The 25,230-nt window shown below is 44.7% G+C and overlaps 1 protein-coding gene across 1 annotated transcript; it reads right to left on the bottom strand.

Moving 5' to 3' along the window:
• Window positions 1-4,643: 4,643 nt before the first annotated feature.
• Window positions 4,644-24,005, bottom strand: cavin1b (caveolae associated protein 1b). Its single transcript, XM_004080727.5, has 2 exons — window positions 23,134-24,005; window positions 4,644-7,649 (listed from the first exon to the last, which is right to left on the bottom strand). Exons 1-2 carry the CDS (start codon window positions 23,662-23,664, stop codon window positions 6,771-6,773), a joined length of 1,410 nt encoding a protein of 469 aa, XP_004080775.1. The 5' UTR covers window positions 23,665-24,005; the 3' UTR covers window positions 4,644-6,770.
• Between the last annotated feature and the right edge of the window lie 1,225 nt (window positions 24,006-25,230).

Raw genomic sequence — 25,230 nt, 5'->3', positions numbered from 1 at the left:
CTGTCTAGCAGCTCTAGGCGGCAATACGTTTTTCAGCACAATGGACTTGACATCAGGGTTTTATAACGTCCCCATGTGTGAAGAAGACAAGCACTACACCGCTTTCACTACCCCTGTTGGGCTATACGAGTACAACAGAATGCCCCAAGGACTCTGTAATAGCCCTGCATCATTCATGCGCATGATGTTGAATATCTTTGGAGACCTCAACTTTACCAGTCTACTCTGTTATTTGGATGATCTGCTAGTTTTTGCTTCAACTGAGGAAGAAGCTCTTCAAAGACTGCATGTTGTTTTCCAGAAGCTGAGGGATAACCATCTCAAGCTGAGTCCAAAGAAATGCCATCTTCTGCGCAGATCTGTCAAATTCTTGGGACATTTTATTGACCAAGAGGGAGTATCTGTGGATCCTTCCAGAGTGGCTATGATCTCCAACATGCCCAAAGAGTCTCTGATGGATGTTGATGGTTCTACCCCCTCCGTAAAAAAACTGAAGTCCTTCTTGGGGATGGTGTTTTTTTATCAGAGTTTCATCCCTCGGTGTTCAGCTATTGCAAAACCTCTGTTCGCTCTCACGGCTGGACAGAAGCGGAAGAGCAAACACCCTCAAATGAGAAGAGGAGTCGGGACATTCAGGAAATTGACTGAAGCGGACTGGACTCCAGCTTGTGATGAGGCTTTTGAGAAGCTAAAGAGTGCTCTCTTGAACTGTGCTGTGATGGCCCACCCAGATTTCAACAGGCCCTTTATTCTCTCTGTTGATGCATCCTTAGACGGCCTTGGTGCAGTTTTATCTCAGCTCCCTGTTGGTGAAGATAAAGCCCGTCCAGTTGCATTTGCTAGTAAAACCTTAAGCAAATCGCAACAACGATACCCTGCTCACAGACTCGAGTTCATGGCCCGGAAGTGGAGCATCACAGAGAAATTCAGTCACTGGCTTAAGGGGCACAAATTCACAGTATGGACCGATAACAATCCTTTGGTCCACGTGCTCACCAAACCAAAGTTGGATGCTTACGAACAACGGTGGGTGGCGAAGCTTTCAGCCTACGACTTTGACCTGAAATACATCCCAGGTCCTAAAAATGTTGTGGCTGATGCTTTAAGCCGTGAACCTTTTGCCTCACCCGTCAGTGACAGACTCTTGAAGGAACCATACAGCAGATTGATCCAGGAAGCTGATGGGGCTGAGGTTAACATGGTGCAAGATGCTTTCAGACTCGGTCTCCAACATAACCAGGAAGTTCAGCTCTTGCACACCACCATCGTTCCCACCCCAAACTCAGTTCATTCTCCGGAGGTTAAGGCAGTTTTCCAGCACCATGATCACTGGCAAAGAGGTGCAGAAACTCAAGCTGTTTGTCTCCTTCAACATGTGCAATCACTGCAGCACACCGATCCTGAGCCTCTGCCGTCTTTCACCTTGAGTGAAATGGAGGACAGTCAACGACGGGATGTCACAGTCTCAAAGCTGCTGCCATTTCTCATCCGCAAAGTGCGCCCCTCGAGACGTGAAAGGTCTGGATTTAATCCCAGCCAACTAACTCTGTTGAAATCCTGGGAGAGACTCGTGGTCAGAGATGGACTTCTGTATAGGGAAACTAAAGATCCAGCAACCAAGATGAAGAGGCTCCAGTTTGTCCTACCCACTGATCTCAGGAAGAAGGCCTTGGAAGGTGTCCATGATTTAGCTGGTCATCAGGGCCAGGCTAGGACTCTCCATCTTTCTAGGCAGCGGTTCTTTTGGCCATATATGGAACGAGACGTCTCTGAATATGTCCGGTGTTGCCCACGTTGTGTTCTTGCCAAGACTCCAGAACCAGCCGCGCGTGCTCCGCTAGAGAGCATAAGGACCACTGCTCCAATGGAGTTAGTCTGTATTGACTTTTGGTCAGCGGAGGACAAGAACAAGCGTTCTGTGGAAGTGTTAGTTGTAACCGATCACTTCACGAAGATGGCCCATGCTTTTCCTTGTCGCAACCAGTCAGCGAAACAAGTTGCCAAAAAGCTCTGGGATAATGTGTTTTGCATTTATGGCTTCCCTGAGCGCATCCATTCTGACCAGGGGGCCAATTTTGAAAGCGAACTGTTGTCTGAACTCCTGCGTCTGTCAGGTGTGGCTAAGTCTCACACCACTGCCTACCACCCTATGGGCAACGGAGGAACAGAGCGTTTCAACCGCACATTAGGCAACATGATCAGAGCACTCCCTTTAAGAACAAAGCAGGAGTGGGCTCAGCAAATCCAGACATTGACGTTTGCTTATAATGCCACTGTCCATGAGACTACAGGGTTTGCCCCTTTTTATCTAATGTTTGGTCGTGTTCCCCGTCTTCCTGTTGATATAGTGTTCCGGTCAGTTCTTCATGACTCTGATGTGACTGATTTCACCACCTATTCAGCCACACTTCTCACAAACCTTGCAGAGGCTGCAAAAGTGGCACAGCAGCACGCCGTGCATCAGCAAAAACATCAGGCAAAGGGGTACAACAAAAAAATCAAGGGTGTTGCCCTCCAGATTGGCGACAGAGTGCTCCTAGCCAATAGAGGTGAACGTGGCAAGAAGAAACTGGCTGACAAATGGGAACCTACAGTCTACACTGTTGTGGCCTGTCAACCACAAATTCATGTCTACAAAATACAGGATTCGAACGGACGCTGCAAAGTTGTCCACAGGAATCTGCTGCTTGATGTAAGCTTCCTTCCTGTTGTTGAGTCACAACATCTTGGTGTTGGAGCAACTTCGGAGGGGTGTGACACAGAAAGCGTGGATCTGAGTGACCTGAATAGCCTCTTACATGATTCTCCGGAAGAGCGGACCGCTACTTGGGTTTCGTCTGGGTGTGACAACAGCATCATCGGTGGTTCAGTGAAAACTAGTCTGGGATCAGATGCGTCTGGTTCCCACAGTGTTTTGGGGGACCTTGAAGAGGATATTACCCCTGATCTCCCACCAGTCGTTGCCGGTGCTGATGGTGACTCACCAAGAGCTGATGTGACCAGTCCTCTGACTGACACTAGACCCTTACTTGACTCAGGACACGAAGAATCCAACAGTGACTATAGATCTGTACCACCAGTGAGTTCAGCCCATGTTCCAGGGTACTTTGTTTCTAGAACGGGTCGCGTAGTTAAACCTGTGACCAGATTCATAGAATTCATGATGCAGGAACCTGTGTGGGTGTGACTTACAGTTTAGTTGGGTCTTTTTCTTTTCATCTGCTGTTGATGTTTGTGTATTATGACATTTGGTTATTAATTTATTTTGACCAGTGTAATTAGGGATGTAGGCTGCATCTCTGTATTCTAAAAGGGTTAACAGACTTGATCAACCTGTTTACTTCTTTTAATCTGTTAAATCAGAGTTTCTCTAAACTGATTCAAGAATTTGATTCTTGCGAAATTGGTCTCTGTTTCTTTGCACGAACCTGGTTCTCTGCCGATGTGTTGTGAATATTTGGTGGAATTCTAGGAGGGGTGAATGTAACGAGTGTTAAGTTTATTAGTGTAATTCCACCAAATCCATGGTAAACTGCCGTTTTCATACATTTGCACCAGAGTATTTCATCTGTCTGAGGGTACTTGAACTCACCACGAGCACGCTAGCAGGTGCTAATGAACATGCGCACTTAGACTGCTGGGAGCCGTGGCTGAGGTAAGACGTGAATCGCCGAGTGTCCACCCTTATTAGTTTTATTTCTTTGTAAATTGTTCATTAGTGTGTTACACTCATAACTCACAAAGTTGGGAATCGTGTGGTGTCAATTTTACGTAATTTGTGTTGTTTTATTTATTTTTGGCTGCTCTATATCAGCAGATCTGCACTGCTTCGCGTGAACTAGTTGAGGTTCGCGCCATTTTTCTTTGATGTTTAAATTAACTTTTCCTTCTTTTTTGTTCATTTTTCAATTGTTTAAGGGGGAAAAAAATCACACAGAAGAAACTCCAGACAGCATTCTGAATTTGTATTTTCTGTTAACCAGGTACGGTGCAGTTTTCTCTTTTTATCGTGTTCTTTTTGTATTACTTTACATGCTGTGGGGGGAGGTGCTAATAAGCATGAGCACTGAGACTGCTGGGAGCCGTGGCTGAGGGGGAAAAAAATCACACAGAAGAAACTCCAGACAGCATTCTGAATTTGTATTTTCTGTTAACCAGATTAAAAGAGTTTGACTCGGCATCCAAGTGTGGTCTCTCATTCGCCTGAACACAACGCAGAGCGGAAAACTCCACCAGTTACACCTGCTCCTGATTCCCAACAGTTTGAATAAAGAAATTCTCAGAAATGCACATTTCAGCTTAATTTTCCTGACATATGTCCTCCAGCATCAGAAGAACATTAAGACACCATTTTCACTGGAGCGAGTCTTTAAAGACCAGTCTGTCCATAATGATCCATCAAACCTCAGGGGACAAACTGACTGTTTTTCAAGTACTTTTGTTTTAAGATTTGTTTCAACTAAAGACAGCATCATACATTCTTCCCCAAACAGCTGTGTTGGTATTTTTAATTGACTTCCTAAAGTAGCATTTTATTTAGGATCACTGTAAATAATCTATCAATAAATGTTGGCCGTGCTCTTTTTCCTGGATTACATGACTTCTTCTTGTTGTGGAAAAGGAACTCAAGAAAACCAAAAGAGTTGAATCAAATGAGCTTTTATTAGGTAAGGCATTAGTGGTTAAGCAATGCAACAGATTGCAGGAGTCTGATCAACACGACTGTTCAGAAACAGCTGAACTACACGTCCAGAGGAGCTGGAAATGAACACCGATCAGAGACAGATTCACATTATATGAAAGCATCAGCTCCAAGAAAATAATCATACCTGCAGAAAGCAGTTTTCCAAATGCGATCGCCTTAAGTTTTCAGTCTCTTTTACCCGGACATTTGTTCTCTCAGGTCCTTCACATAAAAGAGAATCAGTGTTCTGGATTTCTCCCGAAAAACACGGCTGCTCCTGAGACCGTGGCACTCCTTATATTGAGCTGTGGCTCTTGTTTCTTTCCATGCTGTCTACTCAGAGAGCTCACCTGTGTCACTTGTGTATGCGTCACCTGGGTCACCTGCGTCACCTGGGTCATTTGTGTCACCCGGGTCACCTGTGTCACCTGCGTCCTGTCATGTTTCCAGGATACAAAAACACAGGTGTGTTTTCTCAGGCACGTCTCTGTTTTATGTTTGTTTCTTTGAGATGTTGGGATTTGTATTTTATTGAATTTTGCTCCAATAAGTTTGATTAGTAGATGTATGCATTTCTGTATTTGATGAATGTGTAGTAACTCGCATCAAATGTGAAGGAGAGCCCGGATAAAGCAGGGTTTTCAGAAATATTCCTGCTGCTTTCTTTCATCAGCAGCTTCTTTGTGTGTTTGAGTGGAATTTCCAGTCAGTCAGCAGGGGGCAGTGTGAGAATACCAAACCTGAGTTGTTCAAGAGCGCACACTGCGCATGCTCAAAGCTCAAGGCGCGCGGGGGGTGGGGGGTTAACACTTTAGTCATGGTTTGGAGGCAATCAAACAAATGTAAACAAGAAAAGAGCATAACTGTATACACGTATATTTGCATGATTTTTTTGCACATTAATAGATAATCACTATGCGAAGGACTCAACAGCAGTAACGGCTTCCATGGAAATACATGAGGAGCAAGCACTAGTGTGAAAAAACACATATATCAATAAACATTAGAACCATGGTCTCTGTGCCTCTAAATTGGATGAATAGAGTAGCAAAAGATAACGTTAAAAAGGACTTTAAATGCTGGAAGAGCAAAGAAAAAAAAAGTGTGCATGAAATGTGATACTGAAAACGTTCTCGTGTGAACTCGGGTGTGTTTGACTCCTGGAAATGGGGGTCTTTTTTATGCCAGCAAAGAGCTGCAGGTCAAATGAAGTTTGGCAGAAAAGTTTACACATGCCAGAGTGATGCACACTGTTATTCTGACATTAGCTTACAGAGTGTGTGCAGATATGAAGCACAGCCAAGCGGTCCTGTGTCCATTATTCCAACGTTCAGAGGCTGACACCCAGCTTAGGTTTAAGCAGAGGTCTTTAGTTATGTTCCACTGAAGAAAGTGGATTCAGAGAGTCCAACCACACTTTAAACCACATTATTGTAACTTATGACTAAACGGTTCCACCAAAACCTTCATCTGATAGCTTTGGTAAATAAAAGCCTTTTGTTAACTAATAACCTATCCTTTAAATGAGTGGAAAGGTTTGTTTGGCTCCAGGTGGAAGACCAAAAAAGTAACATTTCATTTGAGAACAGGTAAAAATAAAGATTATTTGACAGTTTTGGGCAGATCTGTCTTTAATCGTGTCAGATTAACACAAAATGTTTTGAATGGTTCTGTAAAGGCGTGCTGCCCTATTAGCATTGATAACAGCTGCTAAGCATGTTAAACAACAGAGATTTTTCTGTGTGTCAACCTCGTCTCTGAACTTAACATCAAGGTGACTTACAGACAGGCTCACAGTAACCTGCGTTATTTATGCAACTTTCTTTGACCTGCAAGACTCCTCCACGCTGTCCTAGAAATGAAGATAGGCTGCACTTATTTTGAATGTTCACTTTGACGTGTTCGTGGCGGACTTTCGGTCAATTCTTTGGTGAAAACAAAGTTAGTAACGGGCACGATAAAAAAAAAAAAAAAGGCTCAAACTGTTTTAAGCCTCAATGATTTTGTGAATAGTTGTTTTTATTCTCAAAACTTGTTTTAGTTTTTACAACCTCTGGACTTTGTAAACAAATTGTTGACTTAACATTTATTCACTGTCTCTGTCTTTGTCCTCATGCTCCTGCAGGGCTTCTTCCTCTTCCTCCTCTTCCTCGTCTTCCACCTCATCTTCATCCCCACCTCCATTGGGTATCTCCATCTCCACCTCCACCTCGACGTCCTCCCCCTCCCCTTCGATTTCATCCAGGGCTTCGATATCCCTCGACACCTCCACCATCTCCGTTCCCTGGACAACTTCAACGGCGCCCTCGCGGATCTTCTTCACGTGGAAGGTGAAAGGGGGCACTTTGTACATGGCTGTCTTAGATCGGGCGTAAACAACGTGGTCTGGCGTGAAGGCCTTCTTCATTTTGTCGCTGGATGTCTTCATCTTCTGCTTGCGCTCAGGATTGACACTCATGCGGGTCCCGAGTTTCCCCATCTTCTTCTCGATGTTATGGCGCGTCTTCTCCAGGTTCTCTTTAGTCTTCTGCTTTGTTTTCTCAATGTTATCCTTGGTTTTCTGCCTGGTCTTCTCTAGGTTCTCCTTAGTCTTCTGCTTAGTTTTCTCAATGTTATCCTTGGTTTTTTGCCTGGTCTTTTCCAGGTTCTCTTTGGTTTTGGCTCTGGTTCGATCCATCTTCTCCCTGGAGAAAACAGTTTTGAGGGTTTGCACTCGCTGCAGACTGCTGCGCTTGATGCGCTCAGCGCGGGACTCCTCGATGACCTCTTCGATCTCCAAACCCTCCTCATCCGATGACAGATCCACATGGGGTTTGTCTTCCTTTTCCCCTTCTCCCGCTTCCTCTCCAGGCTCCTCCATGGCTTCTTTGAGCTCCAGCATGCTGCCTCCTCTGCTGCCGGTGACGGACTCGGAGGTCCTCATGGATTTGGAAATGCTAAGTTTTGAAGGAAGCTTTGTTTCATCCTGCAGAGAAGAAAAGGTAAAAAATGCTCAATGTTAACACGACGTTGGATCAAACCATGGTTCAGTTCATCAGTGGACATTGGTTTTGGTTTTCTCAAGAAGATTTAGAAATTTTGTCATTTAAATGCAAGAGCTGCTGTAGCACCTACCCACTTTCAGGTTCAAGGACACTTAGGCTGTGTACGAATTCCCACCCTAACTCCTAAAAACTATGCAGTGCCCTGAATTTTAAAAGCAATTTTGACACCATGCTCACCAATTTATTTTTTTGAACGGCAGATATGACGTCACCGATTTCACAAAGTTAAAGTCTAAGAATATGAGCGTTTTGGGACAATTATTTATGAGTCCAATGTCTTCTCAAGACGAAAATGTTGATAGTTTATTTAAAAAACAAATTTTTTGGGCAAAAATTGTTGCGCTGCAATGCATTGTGGTCTATATTCGCCAATCTAGTGAGCATCGATGCACACTGGTTTTCGCAAAGACTTCTGGGAAATTTTCTAGGGCACTGAATGTTGGAATTGTAGATTCAGACAGCACTAGAAAATGGCAAACGCATTATGTAGTGAGTAGGGAAGGAATTCGGATGCAACTTTAGAGATATACAACTGGAGTCATGGAGACTTGAACCCCCAACCTTTTGGCTGCCAGAACAGTTTTTCTGCCCGAATTCTTCATTTGTGTGTCTGGCTTTCTCCGTTTCTGAGCATGCTGACTGGAGCTCCTCCCTGTTGACCCCGCCCACCACTCACACACACACACACACACCTGTGGCCCTCTGTGGAGTCGCACACACCTGCCGCCGGCACTGCGGTGGAGAGCAGCCTATTTTGGTTCATCCTGAGTTTGTTCTGTTTGGTCGGTTCCTGCCTTCTCTCCCTGAGGACTGCAGTTTCCACTTTTCTGTCGGCTCTGCTCTGTCACACTTGAGGGTTTGGTGACCACCTTGTTAGTTTATCTTCCACTTTGTTGTGATTTTTTTCCATTACTAGGCTGATAGATATTTCCGATTGCCTTGTTCCCGTGTCTCAGCCTGTGCCTCGTCTGGAGGGGGGGTTCCTTCCCCAGAGGCCTGAAGTCTGACTCTGCTAGACTCATGCCAAAGTCTTCCTCAACTTCAGGAGAGCTGATTTCTTTTCTTTCATTCGGTTTCTTCATCCCCCCTCTGGACACCTATGACTTCTTTTGTCACCCTCACACCGTTGCTAATGAAGAAATTGGAAAAAGGGGTTGGGTGGGGGGGCTTCCAATGGGCTCCTGAGAGTCTGCAGGCGCTCTAGGTTGTCATTTCCTCTCCGCCTGCTCTGCTTTTATGGTCAAAACAGGAACATGGCTGAACCTGAACAAAGGAGTCCCAGATAAGGAAGTGAGAGCTGGAGCAAGGTGTGGAAAATGGACATGTTTTTATGCTGCTGCATGACTCCAGAAGGAAAAAATGGGAGGATTCCTAGTTCTCTTGGAAAACCATCTGCCCAGCAGGAAGGTGATAGCATCAAAGTGTTAGCTGGAAAGTATGGGAACGAGAGCTCAGGGTGGAGGCAAATCCATTGTTTTGGTCTGCCGGGACGCCGATGGTCATTTTATGAAGGCATTGTGCGGCGGTGTTCAGACTCCCCATGACCTTGGAGGAGTGGGCTTAGCTGTCCCTCGCAGCAGGGAAATACCTGCAGACTCAGATTTTTTCTGCTCCATCCCTAAAAAAACAACCGACTATCATTTCAACTAAGTCTTTGACTGGCTCTTATCCGGTCAGAACTCATTAGCACAAGCTACTACAAAATGATTCAATGACAACCTTTATTAATCATTACCTGACATGTTCGGGATGTTTGGTCGGTCGAGAATTCTGCAGTTTATACGCAATTATTATGTAAATCTTACACAATTGTGAGAATGATTTTTGTGATTTGTGTCTTTCCACGACCGTTCCGCCCGCGAATGTCTATCGGACTTTTCCCATATGAACCACCAATGTATATTTTCAATTTCAAATTTTTTTCTTTAGCCCAAAATCATAACAACAGTCGTCTCAATGGGCTTCGTACCGGCAATTGTAAAGTATACATACAATCATAAGGATCATGAATACATAGAATTCAATAGGAAAATGCTAAACTGAACTCATTAAACAGACTAAACTAAACTGGACATCCCTGCCCTTAGACCCTCCTTCTTTTATATCGCGTCTACGGCATTTTCAAGTGACATAATTGACACACGAATTACTAATCTATTGCATATAAACAGCGCAATAATCACACAGTTTACCTTGGTTCACATGTTCTTTGCATGGTTTATGTGTACTTCTTTGGTTTTATTGTGGTTCATTCACGATACATCTGTGAAAATTTCACGTAAAGAACCACAACTTTTCTCACTTTTTCCAAGTAGGTTCATGTATGACCAACTTTCATCCATGCAACATGTCAGTAGTGGCTGTGTGACACGACCTTAAGACTCAGGATCTTTTTGTGAAAACCTTTTGTGACCCCTAACAGGACCAAACAGATGGATGATTTCAGGTTTTCCTGCAGCTTCAGGCTGTGAAAAATTATTCAATAATAAATACTCAATATATCTTAAATTGTAAGGTTTGCAATATAATTGCACTTTCTAGAAGTCACCGGTCAGGTCAGCGTGTTTTCATTGGAGGTGCTCCACAGGCAGTGGTCAATGGAAGGTGAGGCCTTCACCTTGGTGCTCTGAGTTCCTGACCCCCCCCCCAATTAACGAAACACGCTGCTGCTGCAGAGACAAGAAGAAACACCAAGAGCTAAAGGAAAACACGTGAAGCATAGTGTGTGTGTGTGTGTGTGTGTGTGTCAGTGAGACAGATTCATGCAGCTCAAAATCTCACCTCTGCACTAATCTTACAAAACTGTCATATTTCACAAAGTGGGACACCGGTGGGATTTCATAACCTCCCATGTTTCCACAGGAGAGTTTAAGCTGAAGCTTCTTTTCCAGGTTTCGGAGACCCGGATCAGTTCTGATCACTGCAGCTTCTCCTGATCATGTCACTGAGTGAGAAACCTCAAAGACCCACTCTGATGAAAATGGTGTTTTGGTAGTTTTTAACATGCTCTTGTGGCAGTTTTCTGATGATGGAGGTTATTTATGAAGAAAATGAAGATCAAAATTGCATTTCTGAGTGTTTCTTTGTTCAGGTCAATGTGAATCAAGAGAAGGAAAAAAACTTGTGAGGGGCTGTAAGCTAGCAGGAAAGCTCTGAACAGAGGGGTCTCAGCAACAGGAAGGAAAAGGGGGGTGGGGTTGCTGTGCACCAACAGTCCCACCCACAACTTAGAGGTAAAATTCTGATTAAGTCCTGTCGCTCTGCAGAAACTATGTCCTAGCAAACGACACAGGTTTCTGTTTTTGGCTAAAACGGGCATCATCATCATTAAAAGACCACCGGGCTTTGAAGATAGAACAACGGATGATCGGAGTGGGACTTTAAGAAAAACAAACTGACTTTATTGTTATTGTAAAAACCCAGTTTAATCCGTCCGTGAGGCTCCATGTGGGGTGTGAGGCCGAGGAGGGCTCACATTTTAACACTGCTTTTGTCCAATAAAAGAGCACTTGAGGGAAACGTTGGCTCCGCCTCCACTCTCTGGCAACCCTCCTTCATTCCCTTCTGAAAAACTGCTAAAATCCCCACAAAATGCGACGTCTGGCAGTAACTCTGTGCTACTCTCACAAAAACTACACACAAATGAAGCAAACAAACCTAACACAAGTAAAACTCCTGTGTGACGTCCGAACCGTGATGGCGCAAACGCCGCCACGGCGTGGTTCTCAGTTTCTTTTGTCTCACCAACAGCTCCTCCTCTGGCTTTGCTGTGGAGGCACAGCAGAGAAAGAAGAAAGATCACTAAGACCCTTAGCGTCAGTGGAGGTCTGTGCTTTTGTGTTTCACCGGTTCATGTCATCCTCTCCTCACAGGCAGGAAGCTCCCGGTCTGAATGCTGGAAGCAGCTGATCCTGTGTCTTCAGGGTCACTCGGTCCACCTCTATCATGCTGATGTCTAAGACAAACTGAAGCCTTTCTGCCTGTAAGGGCAGCAGCTAAACGCTCCGCTGTCGCCATGGCAGCAGTCAGGAGCAATACAACAACTGGAATATATCCACATAAAAGGAAGAGGGGTTACATCAGAAAGTGAGTCAGTCCTGAGGCAGATGCAACACACCCGCCTCTGTTTCCCTTTAAGCTGAAACCACCAAGAGCTCCCCGGCCGCGGTGGAAAAGCACATCAGTGTGTCCGCATGACTCCACATTCCATGACACACCCACCCACCCACCCACACACGGGGGGATTTTCCTGCAAATCTAGGAAAAAGGGGAATCCTCTTGGTAAAATCGCTTGTGTAAAGAGGAAAAGAGGAACTGGAAACATCTTCCTTCAGCTTCCCTGTTTGCATAATGCCATTAGCCCGCGTGGAGATTCTGATTTCCTTTTCTCTGATACCTTTGTGGCATTAGTAGATGATTTACTGCTGAAACCACACTTTTCAAGTCTGATAATTATGGCTTTTTTATTTGTCATGCTCTTAAGAAACAAAAGCATGGAAACAAATCCTTAAAGACGAAAAAACGGTAACATTTCTGAGCCCCCCTGCCAGCTGTCCAACAGGTTTTTTCCTTTTTTCTGGGGTTTTTCCAGGAGAGAGTGTGGGGAAGAAAAGATGTGCACGCTTGTGACGGATGCTCACGGCAGGAAATCTGTCCAAAGAAAAAGGACTAAATTAGAGCAAATAGGAAAGAATGTCGGACTGACAGGGCAGCTGACTGAGGTGGGTGGCTGTGAAAATGTTTTTATGCATCAGTTAACACCACCCGAAGGCTTATCACAGGGCAATGAGCAAAAATAATGACCTTTATGCTGGAAGGAAATGGCCTGTTTGCCTGGATTTCACAATAAAAATGAATTTTTTTCACTAAAATCAGGAGACTCTGGTGGAGTCTGCTGACCCTAAATTCCCCCAGGCAGCTTGTGTGTGATACACAAACAGGACACAAACACAAGAGTGTGTCGTGTTTGTGTGATGCACACAAACACGACACGCTCCTGTGTTGTCTTTAAGACACAAAGTGAAATCAAACCCGACAATAATCTGTCTGCTGAGCCGTGATCAGCGCTTCGTTTAACAGAAGCCTGCATCATTAACACCCCAGACTCAAGTAAATGTTGATGTTAGCGGAGATGTCAACTGAAGACAGGCTCTCAGACTAAACATGGCTGACTGGAGATAAGGAGAGTTATGTGTACATTCAACACACAAACTCACAAAGATGTGGCGACTCAAAGCTGAACATGGAACCTGATTGTTTAAAGGATGTCCCATTAAAAAAAAAAAAAAGCTTCCTCTTTCTTCGTGGAAAGTGTTTTCCCTAAAGTTCCACTCCGATCATTTTTTGATCTGTTTTTTTTTAATCGTGATGATGACATTTTTAACCCCAAATCAAAAAATTGGTGTCGTTTCTAGGACATAGTTTCTGCAGAGCGGCAGGACTTCATCAGAAATTCATCTCTGAGTTATGGGCGGGACTGTTGCCGGGCAGTAAGCCACACCTCATTTCCCATCATCCCTACATTGACACTCTCTCCCACTAGCTTACCCCCCACCCCCACCCCCGGCCTAACATTAACAGTAATATCCGATCTATCCATCCGTCCAGTTCTGATCCAGATTCTAGCTCAGACCAGGAGAACAAAGACGCTCATGGATCCATTAGTCTACAGGTGGATGATCAGAAAGGGGCGGAGCAGGAAGTTTGTGGCATTCCAGGTTATTTTCACTGCCACAAACGTCTTAAAATGGACTTTTTTCTTATGCTCCAAATTCAAAATAAAGAAAAACTCAGAAATGCAACAGAAGGCCAAAAAGACCATTTTCAGTGGATTGGGTTTTTAACATGGGACAATAAGTTTTTGCCCTCTTCTGAAATCTGCCTCCAGTGGTCTTTTGAGGAACTGCCACCATGACTTCCCAGATTCTTCTGGCGGTGGTTTAGAACAGCGTTTCCCAGAGTACCCCTGCACGCTTTACTTTTTCCATTGTGTAACAAACCTGAAATAAAAAGGACTCATTCTGAGATGAACTGACTCACAAAGGAGAAAAAAAGCCAAAGCACGCGGGGGTACTGATGGGGGTACAGGGGGAGTATATTCTCAGTCATCTGGAGCCGATCACACTCAGACGGTCAAGGACTTTTTGTCGTCTCAGCTCACCGTCTCGGCGGTTCTGTCGTGGGAATGCTTTGGGAAAAAGTAGGTTGTTCCCAAACAGAACCCTGGGAAAAAGTTCCCTCTCTTTCCTTCGGTCTACTTGGCCCCTTCAGTCAGGATGGGACCACGGTGGAATGGCTATATAAAGTGATGTTCCGCCGCAGTCCCCCGAGGACAAAGACAAATGAGTCACCGAGCTACGTTCAGGAGCAGCTATGCTTCCTTTGTCACCATCTTTCATGCATGGTGTCTATTATCTGGATCAAAGCATGGAGAGCTCATGTGAGCCAGAGCTCCAGAAGGGACTAACCCATCTCCATGGTAACAGTCAAACGTGTTGTTGACTGTTCACAGTCTTGGGTCAGAACCAGCATTCATTCTGTTCAATACTCTGTCTTGTTTGGCAGATGTAAAGAGAAACTTGAGCAAACTGTGATCCACCTTAAAGGAGAGTCTTGGTGCATTTCCAAATCAGCACTGGAGAAGTTCAGAAGGAGAAAAGGCAGAAACACTAAGGACTTCCCAGCTGACCATGAGTTAGGTTAAGAGGAGACTAAGCTAGGGTTAACCACACCTGTCCCCACAACAAACCCAGAGAAGTAGATGAAGAGGATGGAGCTGTCTCTTCTGAAAAGGTGGTGTGGATGATGGCAGAGGGAAAAGCTGGTTTTCTTCCTGCTCCTTGTAGAGTTTTTTTTTCTGGACAAGCTGTTGTTGGAACTGCGTGATCTTTCAGAGGGTTTGGCTCAATCAGAGTGAAACCAAACCAAAGGAAGGAGTGACATTTTCCAGCATCCTCAGACCCTCAAAACCATATTTGCAGGACTTTAACCAACCTAAAGGCCCACCCACACGGCTATCGGAAACATGCGGGAGCCCTAAGGTTTTTCCTCCTCACACTCATTATTTAATCATGAGGGTTCTGCTTGGGCACAATGGTGTGTGGGTATGGTGGTGCAGTGGTTAGCATACTCGCTTCACAGCGAGGACGGACGTTGCGTGTTCTCCTCGTGCATGTGTGGGTTTTCTCCCGGGCTCCTTGTTTCCTCCCACGGTCTAAAAACATGCTTTAGAAGTTAATTGGTGATTCTAAACTGCCCCTCGGTGTGACTGTGATTGTGTGGCCCTGCAACAGCTGTTCAGGGTTTACCCCACCCTCACCCAACAGTTGATGGGGTAGGCTCCAGCAAAGACCCCAAACGGGAGTCAGTGGGTTCTGAAGGTGGATGGAAAATGAACAGTGGATTTGATCAATTAAGATTTTATTCTATGAATGACGACCTGACTAGATACATTAACTTTCTGACACGGGTCACTAATGTGGGAGTCACAACTATCGCATATATTCGGGACTGTCCAGTCTGCTGCAGCCACTGCAGATTTACTCGTGGACAGATTTTGATTTTAGTGCCAACAGATTTTCCTGCAGAGCAAAAGAACCTCAGTGGTTCCTCCTCTGCCATCCCGCCGAGGAGGAACCCCCTGCTGCAGATCTGACATGTCCATGCAGGCAAAGCAGTGCATGCACCGACACCAGGTGTCAAAGTGGTTCCATGATCCTGCAGATAACTACCAAGAGTCTAGCAGGTGTGATGCAGCTTTTCCCGTTCATGGCCTTCATGGTGAGCACTCACCGGCACTGTTTTCATTTCCAGAATGAGGAACTGGACACAAACTGGTAACACCGAGAAGTAAAAGTAAAATTAGATGGGAGAAAGTCTTTAAATAAACCGTTTCTTTAGATCCTTTGGAAACACAACCCTTCATGAATGAAATCATCTAGTAAAAGGAAATGTTGTTTTTCAAATGGTTTTCTTTTCAGTACGTCATATTTATTGATGTTCCACTCCTTTGCTTAAATGTCTTTATTTTATTTCACAAACTAGTGATTATGTTTGAATAAATCTCGTCAGCGGGTATCTTTGCCCAAACCTCTGAGAATCAGCTTTTCCAGAGGAGCCTGGAGAATTTGTGTCCTGCCCCTCCAACAATGATGTGTTCCCAAGGCTGCAGATATGTGCTGTGGGGGCAGCTCAGGTCTCTTCATGCTGTGCTACTATTTATGGTCAGATTAAGATTTGAGTTTGTCCCCCAGGAATTCTGACCCCGTACCTCCATGCAGCCTGGCGTTGCGGCGCAACAGTGCGTGCGCTGAGTGAAAAATGGCCGTCAGTCAGAGAGTATTTCCTGGAGACTTCCTAACTAAACAATTCCAGCTTCTTTTACAAACTGAAGCTGAACTCCAGCACAGAAACTAGAGCGTGGCAGGTCTTCTGCCCCCTCTCTGTCCCTCCTGGAGTTCAACTCCCCAGGCTTGACTAACAGGGACACATGGACACTGAAGGAATGGCGGCGGCCATCGCCATGGTGACACTGTGTTTCCCTTTCCAATAACAATGTAGGAGGCTGATGTTTATTGAAAGATTTATGAAGCTGCAGAAGAAGTGGCCTCTTCCTCTCCTGCTAACTGTCCTGCTCATGCAAAGAGTCTTTGGCTCCCAGAGAGCAGCCATGAGCTTTGCGGTCATGAAAGGCATTCTTTCCCTGCCTTGTTAGCACTTTACGCTCACATTGTTTGGTTTCAGTGTACCTTTATGGACAGCAGAGAGTAGAAATAACAGAAATGTTGGAACCGTTTGACCACAGTTTTCCTCAGGAACTCTTGATCCCATCCCTCAGACAATAACCTAATGGATCATGTCATGAGAAGCTTGCTTTGTGTGAGTTGGCGGCAGATTTCTAGCTGTTGTGTAGCCACATATCAACACCAAGACCACGCAGGCGGCACAGATTGGACAGCATTTCAGCACTGACTCTTCCATCTAATCACTTTCACTGGAGTTTTACAGCATTCAACCCAAAACTTCCCATGAACCTCCGGACTGAGTGTCAAATCAGAGCTTTGGTTCTGAGGAAGTTGGACATCGTGGTCCTCACAGAGGACAAACGCTCCTCTGTTCAGAGGCCATGGTGCCAGTGGCCTTTCAAAGCTGGGATCACATGGTGCAGAGGATCATAGGAGGAAACAAACAAATGTTTTCAATAAGCTGTGACTCACTCAAGTGTGACTCACGGTACTGGGCTCCTACTTACTAATAAAACATTTAGGGAAGTGAATCAGAACCAGAGCCGAGTAGAATCCGAGCAAAAACCGCATTGGAGGTTTCATCGTGTTTGTCTGGATTTCTCAGAGCAAAACAACTGCCCCCCATAATCCAACATTCTGCCCTTTTAGCGGGTCACACTGGCTCAAAGACAGCCAGATCATGGTTCTCACACAGAACCCGCCATCGTAGAACCAACTGAGACGATGGAGAAGCTCAGATTGTTCTTGCACCACAGTGGTCCTCAGCTTGGTTCTCTGGGTTTCTTAACTCAGGTCTTCAGCTCTGATCCTTCGTAGTCATCACAGATGACACGTGAGCATAAATGGATTGAACAATGCAGCTACAAATTAACCTGCTTTTGGAGAGAGTGGCTCAGGTTTCTGAAAATCCCAAATGTCCCACAGGTGTAAAAGTTTGGCTTCCTTCTACTTGACTTCCGGTGTTTTGGGACCTGGACCTGACTGAGAATTTAAATGTAAATGTCACGGGCAGACAACGCAAATAAAGATAAAGGATTTCAATGCATGGTGTTGTGACAGATCTGTACGCAGAAACATGGCTTTGAGGACATCTACCAAACTCCAGGAGGACTCTGTGTTGGATTTCAGACTTTGGTTGGACAAAAGTGAGCTTGTCTCAAAGAGAACGAAGGACAGACTGCTGTTTTTTAATTACAACATGAAGGCCTTTCTTATATGTAAAGAGCTTCTTCTTCCGCTGCTGCTGTGGATCTTCTGTTAAAGAAGTACTGGAGATTTAGACTCAAGGAAGCTTCAAAATGATCATTAAGACCAGTTTTGTGCTGAAAATGAGCAAATCCTGCAAACCCGATGAAGAACCCTGCATGGCTCCTGCATTGATGGAAACCATGGTTTCCTCAGAGCTTAAGCTTCAACACTGACCTCTGCAAAAGTTCCTTCCCACCTGCAGTTTTTGTAAATCACAAGAACTCTAAAGTGCCCTAATTTGCACAACTATTTTTTCAGGGATTAGAAAAAGATTAGACATTTTTGCTCCAAGAATGGAGACGTTGACTTTGTTTTAATGTATCTTTTCAAAGATGAGAATGAAATACTTAAAAGGAGGTTTCAAATGTATTTGTTTTAAGAAGGGGTTTCTTCTTTGCTGGTTAAATAAATATGTTTAGATCTTTATTCCTGCCCCTCTGCCTTCACCTTCTGACCTTTTTCCTTTGCTTGTGTTTCATCTCGTCCCTATTTGTTGTCAATTTTCCATCTTAAACAGGAATGAAAACTTTCTGTAAACTGTAAAAACCTTTGAGGACTCCAAACTTAAACAATCAGAGCGGGACTCTTGTTTAGGAAGGTTTCCTGCTCAAATGTCCAAATATAGACCTGCACAGACCTGTTAGAAGTGGGGCACTTCAGAGATAATGCATTCAAATAGAAAAAAAACTTTGACAATTATGCCAAAAGGAAACCGAAAATGAAAAATGAAATCTAAAAAAACTTCCAGAAAATCATGAAATGTGATTTTCAGTGGTTCTGACGAGCACCAACTAAAATAAAGACCTCACTTTGTGCCTTGGAGGCACGTTAACATTGGGAGTGGGGTCATCTGGACCCCACTCCCAATGTTAACGTACCTCCAAGGGTCATCTGGACCCCACTCGATAGCACAAGTGTTAACCAGGTTTTGGTACTACACTCTGTAAATGATCATTTTACTTTATCATGGTTTTCTTTTAGTAGAATTGATTACAAAAGGACCCACACGTGCACTCCGAAGAAACGGCTGCTTCAGTTTTGTGGCTGGAGGAGAAGAGTTCTGCTGGAGCTCAGCAGACACGCTCAGGCTGCTTCAGATCTGCACACACTCAACCGTCTGCAGGTCATACATCGAGCTTCCTAAAGCTACCTGCTGTCATCGGGTCAAGGTTTCTGTTTGCATTTTAGACTAACACGGATCAATGAAAGCTTTCTGTTGAGATCGACCAAGGCGCTAAAAGCACAAGAATGAGGAATTTGAGGTTCAAAACATTGCTATGTTCTTTGAATTTTCCTGTTTATTAAAGAGTTTAGATCGTAGTTAAGCTGGAAAATGAAGAGGAGGAGGTAAGGTAACCGTGAGGGGAATAACTTCCTCCTTTAAGGCGGAGGAATGTGGGAGACTGAGGACCAATTCAGTGACTCCTTCCATGTGAGAAAGAGGAGATTAATATGAAGAGCTGGGGATTCCTGTGCTATGAATCATCTGTCTAAATATGGCCCCTGGTCTTCATCTTGACACACCCATCCATTCCCCCCGTCCCTTCAGCGCATGGTTTGTTTTTGCTCTCCCACATGCAGCACTCTCTCTCTCCTCTTCTCATTGTTCCAGAAACTGCTCAAAAAAAGCAGAGGTGTGTTCTGAAGGCAGGTCGGATGTTCTGGTTTGATCTGTTAAAAGCGTTTTGCAGAAGCACAGCAGGTAAACTGCAGCTGGATCGGTTCTAGTACAAACTGTGACCGATGCTGTCTGGAATGAACACCGTGTAAAGAAGTCTATGGTTTGCTGACTCTATAGGGTTCAAACGTCTGTGTGTTGTTTTAAGTCTGAGAAAAACCATCATTGCTGTGAGTCTGCACCGTGTGTGAAATCGCATCTTTTCTTTGGTGATATGAAACATATCATGTGTGTAATCCTTAAACCTTGGCCACTACTTCTCCTCCTTAATGACTCCACCACTAAACCGAAAACACAGAAAGAGTTACTTTTTTAAAAACTAGAACCTTACTAAAGCCTGTGCTGCACCACTGGGAGACATCTCCAGATATCTCACGCTCTTCCTTACTCTCCGTTCTTCTTTATGCTCAGCTTTCGTGATAAGACTCTCTGATAAGGTTGAGATACCAGTCAGATGGGTCAGAAGTCAGAGGAACAGATCATGTCTTGGAGATCAGTGCATAGAGGCAGATGGAGACGGTTTGGACAGGCCGAGAGGAAGAACAGTTGTTGAAGATGATGCTGAGGTTGGAGCTGCCAGGAAAGACCAAAGAGGAGGTTCATGGATGTAGAGGAGGAGGAGGATGCAGAGAGGGTTAGATGGAAGCAAATGCTTCTACTCATAGTCATCCAGATCATGGGACTGGTGGCTGTTCTGTTTCTGCAGAAGACTTCAAAAGGCAGAGTAACACATGTTCTGGCTCTTTGTGAGGCAAACGTAGGGATAAAACACAAAAGCAGCAGCAGAAAAGTGCAGAAAGACAAACAAAAGTTTTCACCAAGGAAAATGAGCTAAATCTAACTGAAAATACTTTAAAGATTCAATTTACAAAAATCACAACTTAACTGATTCTGTTACTGTGAGACATTGGGGTGTGTCCGTTGTTGCTGACCTTCTCTCATCTTCTCCCCTCATCAGCACCTAAAATCAGGGTTTAAAGTCTTTCCTCTGAAACTGCCTGAGTCACATCTGGTGGCTCCTGATCGCTGAAGCACATGACCGTCACAAAGCTGGAACTGAAATGTGTTTTTGCTTAGAAGACACAACCTGTTGGCAGCAGAGGTGTCTGTTAGAAATGCTGAGGAAGCAGCCGTGCCGCTGTTTGACGGGATTTCACTGAGATCCCAAATTCCAGCTAAACACGACTGACCTGCTGCTGTCGAGTCTGTGCTGGACACACAAAAACCAGCTCTAATGACAGTGAGGAAGAGACTCGCCGCCATCAGCGAGTCACAGATCTACAGTTTAATGAAGACAACTCTGCAGCTCTTTCTTTCTCTGTGCGGTGATTCAGTCCTGCTCAAACTGCATCGTTTTCTGCAGCTTTCAGGTTATTTATAGAGTGAGGTTATCTCGGGGGTTCGGCCTCAAACCAAACTAGCCTCAGTCTGGAAATGATGTCATTTAATTCAGTCAGGATGGTTAAATGTTTGTCCATCAATAAAGGACAACCTGTGGAGTTTCCCTTAAACTCTCACGTGAAAAAGTTAAGACTTTCCGGCAAAGTTTTTTGCGTTTTTTTTCTAATCATGGCAGCTGCGTTTGAAGAAGTTGGGTTCATATTTTGCTTTGTTTTTTTGATTGACAGCCCCCCCCGGACTCATCTCAGCCATTGTTGAGGTGGGCGGGGTAAGCTCCAGCCCTGCTTCAGGCTTCCTTTTCTCCCAGAATCCTATAGGTGGCGTAACGTCAGTCTGTGGCGGCAGGCAATGGAAAATGGGGCGGAGCCACTTTCTGACTTCACAGAGAGCTGAGCTCTGACACAGGGAGCTGTTGGACCGTCTGTCATGAGGGTTCTGACCGTATCATGTTGTCATGATCACCAACACCACCTTCAGAAGTTGAACATGTCTGTCTGACAGTAATGATGGGAGGAAAACCTCAAAAGTTTGACCTAAATAACGCGTTTCAGACACGTCCGCCTGCTGAACAAAGACAGTTTGTTCTCAGTTATTCCGTCACAATCTGAAAAATCCAGTTCACCTCAAAACACTGTTCACAACTGGGAGTTCCTCCCCGGCAGAGCACGGAGGAGCTGAAGAATGCATGGTGTTCCTGCTTTATTCTGGGGGGGGTTCAACTTTAATTATGTCATGTTTGGTAACCATAAACAGAGGCGTGTTTTGAGTTAGTCAAGCAGCCAGAAAACAGCCCTTCTGGGCCAGTTTGTATCCAACATCCAGTTTGATGTTTCAGCTAGACTGCATTGGAAACCAGAAACCGCAACTTGAAGAATTTATTAAGCTCTGATTAAAAATAGATTTATGATGATGTACAATTGGGAAAGAGTTGAGAAACTGAATTCCTTCAGCTGGAATGAAGAAATCAGCTATTTTTTTTTCCACACAGCTGTGCCCTGCTCATCTGCAGATTGTTTTGAGGAAAGTGTCAGTCAGGTCTGTGAGCGAGCTGGAACAGGACTCATGCAGCCCAAATACGCTGAAGGAACCAGAGAGGGAGGCTGAGGGTGGAAACTCTGAATGTTCTCGTGCCACCGTGCAAAAAGCTGAAAACTATTACCCCCCTCCCTCCACAGCAATCCTGAGGGCTGAAAGAAAGCCTGCCTCTCTGTAACTAACTTAACTCATGGCTTTGCTTCCATTAGTCATGGAGGATTTTTGTGGTGTTTGAATCTGTCTTTGAGGAAAAGATGAAATCACCTTCTGAGTGGAATCCATGCCGATCCTGCAGCCAGCAGGCTTGTAGAAGCCTGAACTCTCAGGCCCATACATGGTGCACTGTGAAAGAAAATCCCTGCCACCGGCTGAGATTCAGACACACCGTAATGGGCTGGAGGTGACTCAGAGGCAGTGCTGAATGGCAAGACCACAAGTCCGAGTCAAGGACCTGCTCGAGTTGAGTCCATTTAAGTCAACTCAGAAAGCTGAGAGTTTGAAAGGAACATTGTTGTCAAAAGCGGTTTTGGGACACAGGAGCTGCTTCTGCATTCCCAACGCAGAAAAAACACCGATCGTTAGGCGCTGGAGATGAAAACAACAAACACATGAACATGACTCACAAGTCCCAAACCTCAAGCATCAAGTGAGACTCAAGTCCTTATCTCAACTTCAAGTCTCCATCTCTGATGGGGGCACATGAATTGAGAGGCAGAAGGCCTTCACAGCAGCAGACCTGTGAGCTGACCTCTGACCTGCAGCAGCCCCCACACAGCTCAGATCACTCTCAAAAAGCCTTAACCCCAATCAAAAAGGAAAAAAACAGGAAGACTCCAACCATGAGAGGAAACTCTAACATGGGTGCAATCGGAAAATGTATTTAACATCACTGTAATTACTTTATATTTACTAAAACTAAAATACAAAACTAAACTTTGCTGCACAAAACTCAACACATATTATATATTAGAGTGCAGACTGATGAAAAAACATCACTGGAGAGCATTTTTGACCCAAAACATTCAAAGGTTAAGATTTAGCTCCCTGGGGTTTCCTGTAAACGGCACCGGCTGACACTTGGCTGTCTCCCAGTGACAACTTTGCAGTAAACTTTGAATTTCTCCCTAAGATAATACACGTCTCCTAATCAAAAAACAAATCATTTCTGCATCCTTAGGTATTCACCGAATGCTGCAGGATTTTGTGAGGCGGTATGCCCCACCCATCCTTCATCAGACCCATGCAGATCCCTCCACACCTCTGAGAGATCAGGAAAACAACGCCGTGTCACCATCTCACCTGGTAGATCATGACTTTGAAGTTGCGTCTCTTCAGCAGCTCTGCCTCGTTGCTCTCCAGCTTCTTGATTTGGCCCCCTTGCTTCTCCAGGGTGGCCCGCACCGTCTTGACGTTGACGCTCACCTTGCGCACCTTCTCCATCATCTTGTTGACGCTGTTGGATGTGGTGCTGTGGCTCTTGGTCAGCTTGGTCAGCTCGCCCTGGATGCTGATGACCGAGCGCTCCATCTCCTGCTGCCTGGTCTCCAGCCCGCTCTGGGTCTGCTGGATCTGGTCCACCGCTCCGATGATCTTGTCAAGCAGGGAGAGAACCAAGACCCCGTTCACTTGCTGGTCCACCTTCAGGGCCTCGTCCTTGGCCTCTTGACCTTCTCCTTCTGAGCTCACGGTCGGCGGGTCTTTCTTGGCTGCTGCAAAAGCATTGTCTTCATCATCAGAGGGTGGCAGGTTGACCTCGTCATCTGAGATTTCTGTGAGGGTTTGAGGCTCCAGCTGAGCACTTGCAGATTCCAGTGGTTCCATGGCTGCCATGATGGTGGATCTCTGCTATTTTGACTGTTAATCAGACTTTTTTTCCAACTCTGGTTCTCCTCCTGTCTCAACGGCTTTTCTCTTTCTCCTATTCCCTGAGCGACTGTTCCTCCCTCTGTTTCTAAATTCACTTCTCTGTCTTTTTCTCTTCACTTCAAGATCCCAGGGTCAGACCAGTTGAGAGGGAAGCACCAGATATACCAGATGGCACCACATAAGCGCTGTGAAAGCCTCAGCAGGCAGAAAACCCTGTAATCAGGCTTATAGCAAACTTTCTCTCCGGCCCTCCTTTTTCCACTGCACTCTCCTCCTCCATTCAGCTCCTCCCCATGAATATTCCACACCGCAGCCAGACTCCTCCCTCCTGACACAGGGACACGCCTCTTTGCAGCACACATGCATGTACACAAGCGGAGGCAGAGCCAGAGGAGGAATGTTTGGAGGCATCTGTTGCTGTTTCTACTCCTCTGTTCCTGCTCTGCAGACTCTGCAGCCAAAGCAGGTTTACATTTTCTGCAGGAGAAAACCGAGGAAAGGAGGAAAAGTTACATCAGCCCTCTGAAATGAAAAAGACCCTTTCATTAAAGTCAGAGTGGAGCCGAACCAAACCAGATAAAGACCCACTTCAAGGAAAATTGTGTCTTTAAAATGTTCTTATGGGACTTTTCTGATGATGGAGGAAAAGCATACATTTTAAAAAGAGTTGGATTTTTGAGCATTTCTCTATTCAAACTGATGTAAAAAAAAAAAGCCATTTTAAAATTTGTAGCAGTGATGTAAAAAAATATTCTGAGCAGACCACCAGCTCCCTGCTCTGCTCCATTCTGATCATCCACCGTCAGATCAACAGATCCATGAACATCTTTGTTTTCCTGGTCTGAGCTGGAATCTGGATCTGAACTGGACAGCTGCATAGATCTGATATCGCTACCGTTTGTGTGGCATAATGTTAGGATAGGAGGCTTATAAGCTGCTCTTAGGTTTGGTTGTTCAATGTTCTTGAGTCAATACGTTTTTCTGACTTTCCCAACTTGAAAAAGGCTGAAAAAGTTCTACTGTCACTCACTGATGCTACCTCAGAATCACTAGAACAACGTGACGGAACTGTCCAGCGTTTTTATGGAGTTTGTGCCTCTTGATCAGCCATTATTGTTTAGGCGATATACAAGCTCAACTGTCTGCCTCAGTTTGTATGCTTTTGTGTCATTTTTTTGAGTCTGTGAGTCTCTCTCTGTTAAAAGTGCTATATAAATCAAGATTACTTACTTACTTCTTTGTGGAACGGAAAGTAAAAGATTTTTCCTCAGATATTTATTAGTGTATTTATTTCAGATTGTTTTGGGCGACTATCAACAAAACAAAGTATATAAAAAAACTATTTATTTATTTATTTATTTATTTATACACATTTGATTGATTTGATTTGATTTATTGATTTATTTCAAGCATTGTAGTCAAAGCAATAAAAAAAATTACACACATCTATCAAAGTCATTACAGAAATGATGAAATGCATAGATTAAAAAGACAGAAAACAAAACAAAAATGTCACTTAAATCACATTTG

The sequence above is a fragment of the Oryzias latipes genome, chromosome 19 (genome assembly GCF_053564925.1).
Source record: "Oryzias latipes strain Hd-rR chromosome 19, Olatipes_Hd-rR_3.1".
Classification (NCBI taxonomy): Eukaryota; Metazoa; Chordata; class Actinopteri; order Beloniformes; family Adrianichthyidae; genus Oryzias; species Oryzias latipes.
The sequence above is the reverse complement of the archived record's forward strand: the minus strand, read 5'-3'. Positions and strand labels throughout refer to the sequence as shown.